This window comes from Oncorhynchus masou, chromosome 3, assembly GCF_036934945.1.
Source record: "Oncorhynchus masou masou isolate Uvic2021 chromosome 3, UVic_Omas_1.1, whole genome shotgun sequence".
Classification (NCBI taxonomy): Eukaryota; Metazoa; Chordata; class Actinopteri; order Salmoniformes; family Salmonidae; genus Oncorhynchus; species Oncorhynchus masou.
Window position 1 is genome coordinate 38610419 of NC_088214.1, and position 13571 is coordinate 38623989.

A 13571-nucleotide genomic window follows, 5' to 3' on the forward strand; every position below is an offset into this window, starting at 1 on the left:
TCAAGAATAGTAGCATTGCGTCATTCAGTAGCTCGTTGTACTTTGCTAGTTCCTCAAACTTTTCCCGACAAAAGACTTAAAAGATTACTGCGCTGCTGGCATTCTGGGCCCATAGGATACTCCCACCATCTAGGAATTTGGGACTTTCCTTCCATATAAGGACTTTTTGATGTCAATCACAATCTAGAGAAAGGAAAAGGTGGAGCCTAAAAAATCGTATAAACGTTTTTTATTGGTTGCAAGATATTTTTTTTTAAGGAAGTATTTAGTTTACTCTGGAGTTAACTGGAAAGGAAAGGAAAGGATACTGATACTGATACAAAAGTATCCATACGAAAAACAAAGTACTCCTTTTATAATCATGTCTGGCACGTCATTTAACAGAGGTCCTGCCTATGGGTTTTCTGCGGAAGTCAAAAGCAAGGTAAGTGTTCACGGAGGCGCGTTAAGTGCGAATGAATCACTTGTGTTATACTGATATAGCGAGGTATATTATAGAATACTTGTTTTATTTATAGAAAAAAATATGTATGCCTAGGTATTTTAGGCAATGATTTGAAAAGGTATTGACATGGAACGGGCATTGACTTTTTGGAATTACCTAAATAAAGTTTTACCAACTCCGCGCTATGCATATACTTATGGAAAATATTGTTCATTGATATGATAGAATGATAATACACACATCTATAAGTTGGTTTAGTTTTGGGAAGCGCTTAAAAAAGCATGGGCGTTTCCCATGATATTGGCAATGTGGCAAGTTGAAATATGCGATCCCATTAGTTTACATAGTGAAACTGGTCAGTACTCTATAGAGTTGTATGTCTTTCATTCATCCATGTCCCTGAGTTTGATATGACCCATCCAGAGGTCACACTGTCCTATCGTGATAGTAACTCCTGCGCTGCGGTGGATTGGGGCCTTGGTGAACGGCAATTGTTTTGCGCTCTGTGCCGACGTGATGCGTGTTTAGATCAAATCAAATTTATTTATATAGCCCTTCGTACATCAGCTGATATCTCAAAGTGCTGTACAGAAACCCAGCCTAAAACCCCAAACAGCAAGCAATGCAGGTGTAGAAGCACGGTGGCTAGGAAAAACTCCCTGGAAAGGCCAAAACCTAGGAAGAAACCTAGAGAGGAACCAGGCTATGTGGGGTGGCCAGTCCTCTTCTGGCTGTGCCAGGTGGAGATTATAACAGAATATGGCCAAGATGTTCAAATGTTCACAAATGACCAGCATGGTCGAATAATAGACAAATTACTCCACAAAACAGTCCAAATAGAAATATATTCTCATTCATAACATATGCATATTCAAAAGTTAACCTTAACAGACAGTGCCTGTGTCCTCCATCCAGAACATCAATATTAGTTAACCTACGCCCCCCTCAAGCCAAATATAACTGTTCTATCCCACATGTACTGTAAAAAACAAAAACAATTGGTGCAACCTTTGTTCCTGTCCATTTTTATTTTATTGTGTAGACCTACTCTTGTTACACTTTTGCAGTGTAATAGGATAAATAGATTTTTTTTTAAAACTCTGCAAAAGCCCCAAGATCTGGCTCTTATTTAAAATGTATTGTGTCAATGGAGAAGACTAATATAATACAAATTTCTCCTTTGTCTTTTGTAAACATCTAACTTCACTGATCATGTTCCAAGTTATGTTGTACAAAAGAATACTCAGGTCCCCACACTGCTACCATAATCCACCTTGGACTCTACAAGGTGTCGAATGCGTTCCACAGGGATGCTGGCCCATGTTGACTCCAATGCTTCCCACATTTGTGTCACGTTGTTTGGATGTGCTTTGGGTGGTGGACCATTCTTGATACACACGGGAGACTGTTGAGCGTGATTAAACCCAGCACTGTTGCAGTTCTTGATACAATTTGTTGCACCTCATACCTGTTCAAAGGCACTTCAATATTTTATCTTGCCCATTCACCGTCTAAATGGCACACATACACAATCCCCCTATATCCTGTCTCCTCCCCCTTCATCTTCACTGATTTGAACTGAATTGAACAAGTGGCGACATTAATAGAGATCATAGCTTTCACATGGTCAATCTATGTCACAGAAAGATCCATTTTCTTAATATTTTGTACACTGTACATGCATTATAGTCTCTGTCCTGGGTGAGGGGTCCCATTCCTCCAGTTTACCATTGGCCCTCAGAACACACTGTACTGGTAGCCAAGTGGATGTAAATCTTTCCCGCCATTGATTCAATGTGTTATTCAATTTGTTTTGGTTAACCCAGACCAAACAAGCACAGCTGGCCACCAATTGTGTATAATTATTTGAAGTATGCATTGCACACAATTTTCTCATAAATACCAGTGGAAACAGTCATGTAAAATAAAGTGTAACCAACATGTTACCTACACATGTTTTGGTTGTGCCATCCTTTTCCAAGACTTGGTGAAACTTAAAGGCTTCCTCTAATGAACGTTTTACCCACCCCCCTTTCCAGATTGCCGGAAAGTATGACCCTCAGAGAGAGGATGAGCTAAGGGTCTGGATCGAGGATGTGACGGGATGTGTTATTGGGGAGGACTTCCAGAAAGGCCTGAAAAATGGTGTCATCCTGTGCGAGTAAGCTTATAAATGGGGCCAGCATCCATCATCATCCTATTTGAAATGTCACCCTAACCATAATATGTAAGATAAGGCTTTATTGATTCCCGTTGTATTGTTCTGCCAGTGCATCTAACCGAAGACAACACAAATCATAAACATTCAGCTAGCTACAGCATAATAAACCAAATGATTACAATCCATGAATGTCCTGACTGTCCTCATAGTAGTCTGCATTATTGTACTGTACACAGTAATGATTATGCTCTACAGACAATTTTTATCCTCTGATTCCTTCGGTTGCCTATTGAGGTACTGAAGTCTAAGTCGGCAAGCTCTCTCTTCCTCCTCTAGACTGATCAACAAACTTCAACCTGGCTCTGTGAAAAAGATCAACTCGTCCACCATGAATTGGCATCAGGTGAGCAGCTTGGATTGTTCTCTCTACATTAGACTTGCCAGTACATCAACAGACTTGTGTTGTACTTTGCCAGGTGGTTTTACAGTTAGAGAATAAATCTGAGCTGTTGTGCTGACCAAGCCTGTTTTTTTTACTAACAAAAAAGCAGAGGTAGATTATTATTAGAGGTGCAACTTTCTCTGGTCCAGAGACTGTACTGAAGTAGGACATGGGTTAGAGTGAAGGAATAAGGTCAGAGGGGGAGCTGGTGTTTGGCCAATATACCACGGCTAAGGGCTGTTCTTATGTAGGACGCAGCGCAGAGTACCTGGATACAGCCATTAGCCATAGTATATTGGCCATATACCACAAACCCCCGAGGTGCCTTATTGCTATTATAAACTGATTACCAATGTAATTAGAGTAGTAAAAATAAACGTTTTGTCATACCCTTGGAATACGGTCTGATATACCTCGTCTGTCAGCCAATCAGCATTCAGTGTTTGAACCACAGTTTATAATGTGGAATAGAGTGGGAACTCTGTGTGCAAGAGATATCCGTCTAGCAAAGAATTAAGAAATGTAGTTATGATAACCACTTTATGGCTATGACATTCCAAAGTTATTGAGAAGCTCTTTACTCATCTTGTCCTCTTATGCACTTTTCTGTTGCTAGCTGGAGAACATCACCAACTTCATCAAATCCATCCAAACGTACGGCCTGAAGCCCCATGATATCTTTGAGGCCAATGACCTCTTTGAGAATGGGAACATGACCCAAGTCCAGAGCACCCTCTTGTCTCTCGCTGGCACGGTAAGACTTTCACTATTAAACACTTTTGAAACTATTATTATTATTTTGAAATGATTTTTAGCTTGCACCCCTCATGAGAATAGCAACTTCTGTATTTTATTTTAGCCGATGCTTCGGTAATTTCCACTTGCTTGAATCGTTTAATATTGTACAGATTAAATGGCTGACCTTGCAGTAATGCTCTGTACCACATGGTTTTATCTTCATAAAGAAGTTCCTGAAGCGAACATAATGGTGTCCCGTCTTTATCAACATATGGTGTAGAAAGTGGGATCCGAATACAACAAGCCCCTAATATTGTGTCCAGTAGTATCTTGATGCATCCAACAGTGTAGTGATTTCTGTACACTTTCCCCTGCAGGCCAAGACCAAGGGCTGCCAGTCCCGAGTGGACATTGGGGTGAAGTACGCAGACAAACAGGAGAGACTATTCGACGAGGAGATGATGAAGGCCGGACATTGTGTCATTGGACTGCAGGTCTGAGGGCATGGTCGCGGGAAGATATTTTGGGCTGGGTGTACAGAACTTATTTGGGGGCTGCTGCTGCTGCTGATTTAATTTTTTTTTTAAAGTCAATTTTAATGCTATCTACTCAGGTCTCTCCATCTAAGGGGAGGGGGGGGGATTGTAGTTTTCTACTCATTCTTTGCCGTTTTTCCTTTTAAAACCGATATGTCTCATTCCGCAGATGGGGACGAATAAGTGTGCCAGCCAGGCGGGCATGAATGCATACGGCACCAGGAGGCACCTTTACGACCCCAAGGCTCACATCCTGCCCCCCATGGACCACTCTACCATCAGTCTGCAAATGGGCACCAATAAGGGGGCCAGCCAGGTAAAATGAAATTCTCACTCCATCTCACCATGTCTTAAAACTGAATCAAGGTATCAATATTGTCAATGGGGGAACTAACTGCTTCAGTAGACTTTGGCTATTTCTAATGGATTCTTGTTTATTCAGATGAGTACAAATATTTTAGTTCACTGCTAACTAATTCAACTTTCCCTTCCTCTACTCTTCAGGCTGGCATGACAGCTCCAGGAACCCGCCGCGCCATCTACGACCAGAAGCTGGGCACAGACAAGTGTGACAACAGCACCATGTCGCTGCAGATGGGCTCCAACACAGGCGCCAACCAGAGCGGGCAGAACTTTGGCTTGAGTCGTCAGATCTATGACGTCAAGTACTGCCCCAAGAATGAGGAGGAGCAGAACGGGGCCGGGGCCGACTACCAAGATGAGGGTTACCAAGAATACAAAGATGACACGGTGCCGGTGTACCAAGAAGAGGGGACAGATTATTAAAAGTGGGTTGTGCTTGTTGAAAATAGTAGAAACCTCAATGAAGGTGTTATCAAAGTTATTCGTTGCATAGGATTTTCTACCTTTTGGGTGATCTCCTTCTGGTATTGGACAATAGTTCCCCGTTACCCTCATGAACTACTGGTTAGGACCAATATACACATATCTAACATGTACTATATATTAGTATGTTTTTATATCTGTTGAAATGGCTATAACTGTGTTTTTAAAGTGCAACTGCTAAAGCCAGTGTTTGTCTGAGCTGTGATTAGCTTTTTTTCCTCACAGGGAATTTTGTAAAGTGCCAAAGCCCCTTGCCAGTTTCCCCCCTGTAAGTAGGTAGATTTCAAAGGGCTGGCATTTATGCCAAGGATTTTCATATACAAATATTGCCTAGAATCCATCTAAAATGGGATTAAAAATCAACTGTGTTGAGACGGAAAAAGAAAGCTCTTAAACTTTCATCGAAATGTAGATAAAAAAAAAATATATATATATATAATTCAGTTAAAAAAATGTATTGTTCCATAGTTGGAATTTACCCATCCTTGTATTTATATGCCTAAAAGTCATATTGTTAATGTAAACTATTTACATTTCCTTAACTGATGCGAATAATAATGTGAATTTGTTTTAACTGTTTGTATCCATTCAGTACTTTATTTGGTAATATAAAAGACAAGACGTTTTGTAGTATCTGTTGAGAATGAGAAAATAATGTCTTTAATGAGACAGTGGTTTGTTCACACATCTCCCATTCTGTTAACTTTTTATGTAGGCCGAGTACTGATCATATCATTTAAAAAAATATATATTTTTTTTAGGAGGAAATATTTATTTTGTTTGCATAATCAGAACTGGAGCCAAGGTTGTTTTCTTTGGGTTAGAGTATCTTGGGAAAAAAACATTCAGGCTTTCAACATTCCAAGCTGCATACTGGATTCATTTTGTCAGTTGTCTTCATTGTTTAATGTTTTACTGGATTCACTGATGACTGAAAAGAAGACCAGACTTATTTTGAACTCTAACATTCAAAGTGATAATTTTTATATTTCTGTTTAAAAATATTTTTTATTTTATTACCTAGACTGAACGAAAATGAGCTTTTACTACCTTTGGTATTATATCAATTTATTGTGCTCTGCTTTGGGTCCATCTTTCCAATATAAATGAAAACATCTAACGTTTGGAAGTGTGTGTGCATGACTAAAGTGAAATAAAGATGGACATTGAACACCAACCAGACTGATGTTACAATTAAAGAGTGTCTCATTAGTTACATGTTTAGCATAACTTGTGCTAGGATCATTAGTTAATGTTGCTTTAGTTCGGGCATTATCTAGCATAAGCAATATTGTCTAAACCCTGTCTGCGTACCATAGCCGGACATACTAATTTCATGGTATGTGAAAAATGCAGTGATGTGGGGTTTCAGTCATTTGGGTCTCCTAAGGGAATAAAGAAGTATGTGAGCAAAAACACAGCGCCCTCAGACAAGCCTAGTGCTGCTAGATATCTGATTGACAAAGGCACTGCGTTGGTAGCCCTTGCTCTGCTTGACTAGCAGTAGGTGCAGATGATTTACAAATCAGTTGAGCTGCACATGCGTTGACACTGCAGCAACTGGGAGCACGAGAATACTTTCCAGGTGGTGGGCCAATGAAAATATCAAGATATATGACTGTGAAGTTATTCTCAACAACTTTAAATGACATTGGCTGGTTCAATGCATGTGACCTTGTTGCCAGCGATACAATCCTTTTGGACTGCCCCTTATATGAATATCTAGCCACAGTATCTGTCTTTTTATTGAAAATAAGAAAACTGACACTTTTGTCTTCTGCATGTCTGTAGTTCCTTATCCAGGTTTGGGTCTTTTATCATTATGTAAGTTAATGCACGGGTTATAATCTCATACAATAACACATAAGTAAATAGATTTTTTTTAAACGCAACTAAACATAATCCATATTCTTGTTAATAGGTTGTTAGGATGAGCAGAGATGGATGGCGTGTCTATTTCCTCAGACCCAGTTCATCATGCATTAGGTCACCTGTAGGTTTTACAACAACAAAGCAGGTAGGATTAACTAAACCGGTTTCAAGTGCAGTACGTTTTCGGTAAACGCACTCACTGCCTATTGTGCCTAGAGGTGTAATCCGCTTACGTAAGGTTCTGGTCAGGGAGAAGAGCACAGCTTTGGCACCCAGGGCCTTGGTGTCGGCAGTGCCAAGCAGCAGGGTAAGGACTCCTCTACTGAAACATACCCCACAAGAGTAGTCGTGTCACTGTGGTAGTGTTATAACTGTGCAATAGAGTACCATATTGAGAGAGGGCCCCCTTGTGAATGTTTAATTTTCTAAAATAACTGATCCGCTTTTTAAACATTTGACATGAATGGCACCTGACCACATCTTGTCACTTCCCTCTCTCTTCAACATCTCACTCGGATAATCACCTAAAGTCATACTAAACTTGATTGGAAACCTGATACAAGCACAGTCGGGAATATTTACTGTTATTGTACATGGGCTTTGAGTGTGTGCCTGTTTGTCCCACAGAGCTCGCTGTGGCCTAGGACCTTTGGGCTGACGTGGTGTGTGGTGGAGATGATGCACACAGCACTTCATTACGACATGGACAGGTTCAGGGTGTTGTTCAGAGCCAGCCCAAGACAAGCAGACCTCATTATAGTAGCTGGGACCCTCACTAACAAAATGGCACCTGTGCCCCGGAAGGTATCACCCTGATCATTCTATGTAACAAAAAATGTCCTCCTCCAAAGGGTTGAATGGAAACTGTGAGCATATTTGGATTCATTCCTTGTGGATGCCTTGACCACAATATCAGTTCCTTGTGTTGTCCTTGTTCTGAGTGGCCTGTATTCTCTCTCTTTCCTTTTTGAACAGGTATATGGCTAAATGCTAGAACCTCGATATGTGATTTCAATGTTTGATTAAACCCATCTTCATATGTGTTTTTTTCTTCTCACATGCTTCATGTCTGACGGTCACACTTCCGTGTTAAACATTAAGTTTAGTATCTCACATGTGTTCCTCTCTCGGTTTGAGTTGTGACGTTCTCTTTAAGCATGATGCTGCACCACTGCAGAAGGTCATGTGTTGCTCAATTGTCATGGTTGAGATTTTCTGTAACATTCGATCCTGTGAAAGTTACCACAACTTCGGTGCTGACCCAGTACAAAACCAAGAAAGGGAAAGCTACTGTTGTTCAATCAGCACTGACTGATTACTATTATGCAGGATATGACCGCATTGTTCCAGTAGACATATACACTATATATACAAAAGTATGTGGACACCCCTTCAAATTAGTGGATTCGGATATTTCAGCCGCACCCGTTAATGACAGGTGTATAATATCAAGCACACAGCAATGCAATCTCCATAGATAAACATTGAAAGTAGAATGGCCTTACTGAAGAGCTCTGTGACTTTCAACGTGGCACCGTCTAACTAGTCAGTTCGAAAACATTTCAACCTTGCTAGAGCTACCCCGGTCAACTATAAGTACTGTTATAGTGAAGTGGAAATGTCTAAGAGCAACAATGACTCAATCCCAAAGTGGTAGGCCACACAAGCTCACAGAACGAGACCGCCAAATGGAAAATCACAGCAAGTAAAAATCGTCTGTCCACGGTTGCAACACTCACTACCGAGTTCCAAATTGCCTCTGGAAGCAACATCTGCACAATAACTGTTCGTCGGGAGCTTCATGAAATGGGTTTTCATGGCCGAGCAGCCGCACACAAGCCTAAGATCACCATGTGCAATTCCAAGTGTTTGCTGGAGTGGTGTAAAACTCACCGCCATTGGACTCTGGAGCAGTGGAAACACGTTCTCTGGAGTGATGAATCACGATTCACCATCTGGCAGTCTGACGGACAAATCTGGGTACAAAGCGAGGTCCATACAGAAATAGTTTGTCGAGATCGGTGTGGAAGAACTTGACTGGCCTCCACAGAGCCCTGACCTCAACACCATCGAACATCTTTGGGGTGAATTGGAACGCCGACTGCGAGCCAGGCCTAATCGCCAAACATCAGTGCCCAACCTCACTAATGCTCTTGTAGCTAAATGGATGCAAGTCCCCACAACAATGTTTGAAGATCTAGCCTTCCCAGAAGAGTGAAGGCTGTTATATCAGCAAAGGGGGGACCAACTCCATATTGATGCCCATGATTTGGAATGAGAAGTTCGACGAGCAGGTGTCCACATACTTTTGCTCATGTATTGTATGTGTCAGGTACAGAGAGTTGATACAGGTATTGACTGTCTTGTTCTTGTTTTGAGGCTATCCTGCCACAGCAGAGGCTCTGATGTAAGGCACATTCCGGGTAACAGAAGAAGATCAAGCAGATCCGGTACCGCAAATGATGACCTGTTTCTACATGGTGTATTTACAGCTGATGATTGACATTATATGGTGCAGTGAAATATGCTGGAGCAAATTAGGGTTAAGTGCCTTGCTCAAGGGCACGTCAACAAATGAGCCTTGTCGGCTCGGGTATTTGAACCAGTGACCTTTCAGATACTATCACAACGCTCTAACCGCTAGGCTACCTGCCTTTGTTGGTAAATAATAAAATGCTAATTTATTTTATCTCCTGCATGTCAATGTATTTTTCTGTGAGGAATTTTATGGAAATGGATGGCATTTTACATTTGTCATTTAGCAGACGCTCTAATCCAGAGCAAGTCACAGTATTGAGTGCAGTACCACCACCTATCGGTTCAGTGAACAATACAACTATTTTGTATGGCCGGAAATAGATAACCGGATGTCTCTGTGAGTCGCGCGATATTGGGACCAGCGAGAATTCGGAATGTTCTTTTCCCCGGAACATCAGGCAAGATGGTAGGTGACCAAGTTTACAAGTACCCGAATATGACAATCTATGTCCATCTCAGCAGAATTATAAAACCTTCTATTTATTAAATCGTATATTTCGGTTTATTACCATTTATCAATCGGTACATTGCTAAATTTTAGGATGGAACAAGATTGGCGCACCATAAAGTTTGGGATGTATGCTAATGACACAGGGTAGCCTGCAGCGCCAATGCTTTTCACCGAGTCACGTTCTCTTTTAGAGACATGAGTTCGGCACGAAATCCCGACTAACACAGTTGCTAGGAATGTTCTGAAGTATTTTACAGCAAATGCCTTGGTCAACATATAGCTGTTGTCGTTGGCCCACGATATCCACTGCGTTGAAGTAATTTGCGTTGCTTCCTAGGCGGAAGTTGAGATCAAGAAGAAGCGTACCTTCAGGAAGTTCACCTACAGAGGTGTGGACCTGGACCAGCTTCTTGACATGTCCTAGTGAGTAAACCAACCATTTCACTACTCCACCACTATATTTGTCCAAATTGATGGTTGCATTGTGGTATGTCGGTGAAAGCTCAGCTTTTACCGTGAGTGTATCCAACATACCGATGCTAAATGAACCCCATCTTGCAGAAGGGTGAAAGTCTGTGGCAGTGGCACTCACTCTTTCGAAATTTGGGTACATTTATGAATGTGCTGTGTTCCGTCATTTGTTTTCTACATTTTGCATTTCATACAAATCATTATGTAATGAATTGGGCTTTGACTAAATATGTTCACTTAAGGCCAACCAGTTTGGGGTTAACATGTAGTACAATTAGTGAAGGAACACTGACTCTGGCAGTCAGGATTCATTGTCATTTTTCATGAAACTCCCCTGTAAGTCTTCAGTCTGCTATTTGAAGCTGATGTTTTAATGTGCATCTGAAAATATCCCAGATGGAATTATGACCATACACCCCCCCCTTTCCAGTGAGCAGTTAATGCAGTTGTACTGCGCCCGCCAGAGGAGGAGGCTCAACCGTGGCCTTCGCCGCAAGCAGCAGTCCCTCCTGAAGCGTCTGCGTAAGGCCAAGAAGGAGGCTCCCCATGGAGAAGCCTGAGGTGGTGAAGACTCACCTCAGGGACATGGTCATCCTGCCTGAGATGGTCGGCTCCATGGTCGGAGTGTACAACGGCAAGACCTTCAACCAGGTTGAAATCAAGGTGAGATTTCGGGGAGATCGCTAAACTCACATACTCAATCATGGACACTTACTGACAGTTGTGGCTGCTTTGTGTGATGTCTTGTCTCTACCTTGCCCTTTGTGCTGTTGTCTGTGCCCAATGTTTTTGTCATGTTTTGTCCTGCCATGTTGTCTCTGTTCTCTATGTTGTGTTGTCTCTTGTCGTGATGTGTGTTTTGTCCTATATTTTTAATCCCATCCCCACAGGAGGCCTTTTGGTAGGCTGACATTGTAAATAAGAATTTGTTCTTAACTGACTTGACTAGTTTAAAGGTTAATATATTTAATATATATATTTTTTAAATACACCTAGCATGGCCGGCCTCCCCTGAGATTGTAATTGTAAAAAATGGTTTGCTTTTTGCTTGTTTCCTCACTCTTGCCCCTCAAGTGCACGTGATGAATCTAAATTTCTCACCTTTTGCGACAACCCCTGATTTGTCATGTAACACTTATTCTTCAGGTATTGTATAGTGTCAACACACTAGAGAATGTTGTTACTATTTAGTGAAGGTTGTATTCTAGCTGAAATGTCAAGTATTCTGATTGTCCTGCTCAACACTTAACTTTGTACATTTTCTCTCTCCAGCCTGAGATGTGTGGCCACTACCTGGGGGAGTTCTCCATCACCTACAAGCCAGTCAAGCACGGTCGTCCCGGTATTGGAGCGACACATTCTTCCCGTTTCATCCCACTGAAGTAGAATGGCTGTGGTCTTTGTATAAATAAAATTTGAGTCCCCACACACTTGTCTGTTGGCTTTCAATTAAAAAATGTTTGCTTGAATTGTGACGTGAGAATTTCTCTCCATTGGACATGGTTTGAATTACCCTAAAGGAATTTGGTTGTAAATTGCCTTACTTGAGTTAAGCAAATGCATGGAATATATGTGGACTTAACTGCCCAAAGATGATTTTTTTTTTTAACTCTTGGAGCTTGTGCCAATGCATCAAATTAATTGGATCCAGTCTAATGGGCAGAGCTTAACTGTTTGCCTGTGCATCAATACCTGTTTGCTGAATTTGCATAAAAATGACTACCACTAGTAACCTCACAGACCATCTAATTTTATCTATTGTTAGATGTCTTTTGTTCAAAGAACATGACTGCCTAAAATTCACATGCGTAATCAACAAACCCCTAGCTTGCATTGGCTGGTGCATATCTAGTAAACTGAATTGTTTTAAGGCAAAATGGGCCTTCACACATCTGCATCTTATTTTTTCCAATGCAATCTTGTCATTTACTGCTTGGGGAAACAGTCAATACCTACTGGTTACATTGGAGTGCATACAAGTTATTTATAACAAGGAATAATTGTCTCATATCCAACCAAATCAAGATGTCTGGTTAGGCTCGCGCAGCTTCATCACTGCCGAAGAGGAGCCCAGGTTAAAGGTTGCTGGGTGTTCTTCGTGATCTACGTTTACGTCGAGCCGCATTGTGATTAGCGTCATGTTAGCAACATTAAGACTTCCGTTTTTCCTAATATTGCCTTCAAAATAAAAGTCGGCGTTTTAACGCAACGTGTATGATACGAAATCATTCTTGCCGCTTTTCATAGTGTATAATAGGGGCGGATTGGCCATCTGGCAATGACAGATGGGCTGGACCATGTTTTCGGTGAGTGGGCTATTTGAAATTCACACAAATTAAAACAAAAATGTAAGAAAAAAAAACAGGTGCCATGGCCGGCATTCCATGGACCTGTTAAGATTTTTTTTGTAAATATATTTGTGCAATATTTCTGTTAGAAGCTCAGCCAAAAAATAAACGTCCTCTCACTGTCAACTGTGTTTATTTTCAGCAAACTTAACATATGTAAATATTTGTATGAACATCAGATTCAGCAACTGAGATATAAACTGAACACGTTCCACAGACATGTGGCTTACAGAAATGGAATAATGTGTCCCTGAACAAAGGGGGGTCAAAATCAAAAGTAACAGTCAGTATCTGGTGTGGCCATCAGCTGCATTAACTGCAAATTTACCAGTTCTTGCTGTGAGATGTTACCCACTCTTCCACCAAGGCACCTGCAAGTACCCAGACATTTCTGGGGGGAATGGCCCTTGTCCTCACCCTCCGATCCAACAGGTCCCAGATGTGCTCAAAGGGATTGGGATCCGGGCTCTTCGCTGGCCATGGCAGAGCACTGACATGCAGGAAATCACTCACAGAACGAGCAGTATGGCTGGTAGCATTGTCATGCTGGAGGGTCATGTCAGGATGAGCCTGCAGGAAGGGTACTACATGAGGGAGGAGGATGTCTTCCCTGTAACACACAGCGTTGAGATTGCCTGCAATGACAACAAGCTCAGTCCAATTATGTTGTGACACACTGCCCCAGACCATGACGGACCCTACACCTCCAAAATGATCCTGCTC

General features: G+C 41.5%; 1 protein-coding gene and 1 pseudogene across 1 annotated transcript; both read left to right on the forward strand.

Moving 5' to 3' along the window:
* The first annotated feature begins 249 nt into the window (after nucleotides 1–249).
* On the forward strand, nucleotides 250–6345 carry cnn2 (calponin 2). The gene is made up of 7 exons (XM_064940373.1): nucleotides 250–424; nucleotides 2485–2606; nucleotides 2943–3009; nucleotides 3665–3802; nucleotides 4164–4280; nucleotides 4492–4638; nucleotides 4827–6345. The coding sequence occupies exons 1-7, from the start codon at nucleotides 362–364 to the stop codon at nucleotides 5106–5108; spliced, it is 936 nt and encodes a 311-aa protein (XP_064796445.1). The 5' UTR covers nucleotides 250–361; the 3' UTR covers nucleotides 5109–6345.
* A 3563-nt stretch (nucleotides 6346–9908) lies between these two features.
* On the forward strand, nucleotides 9909–11928 carry LOC135516237 (small ribosomal subunit protein uS19-like; annotated as a pseudogene).
* The last annotated feature ends 1643 nt before the right edge of the window (nucleotides 11929–13571 follow it).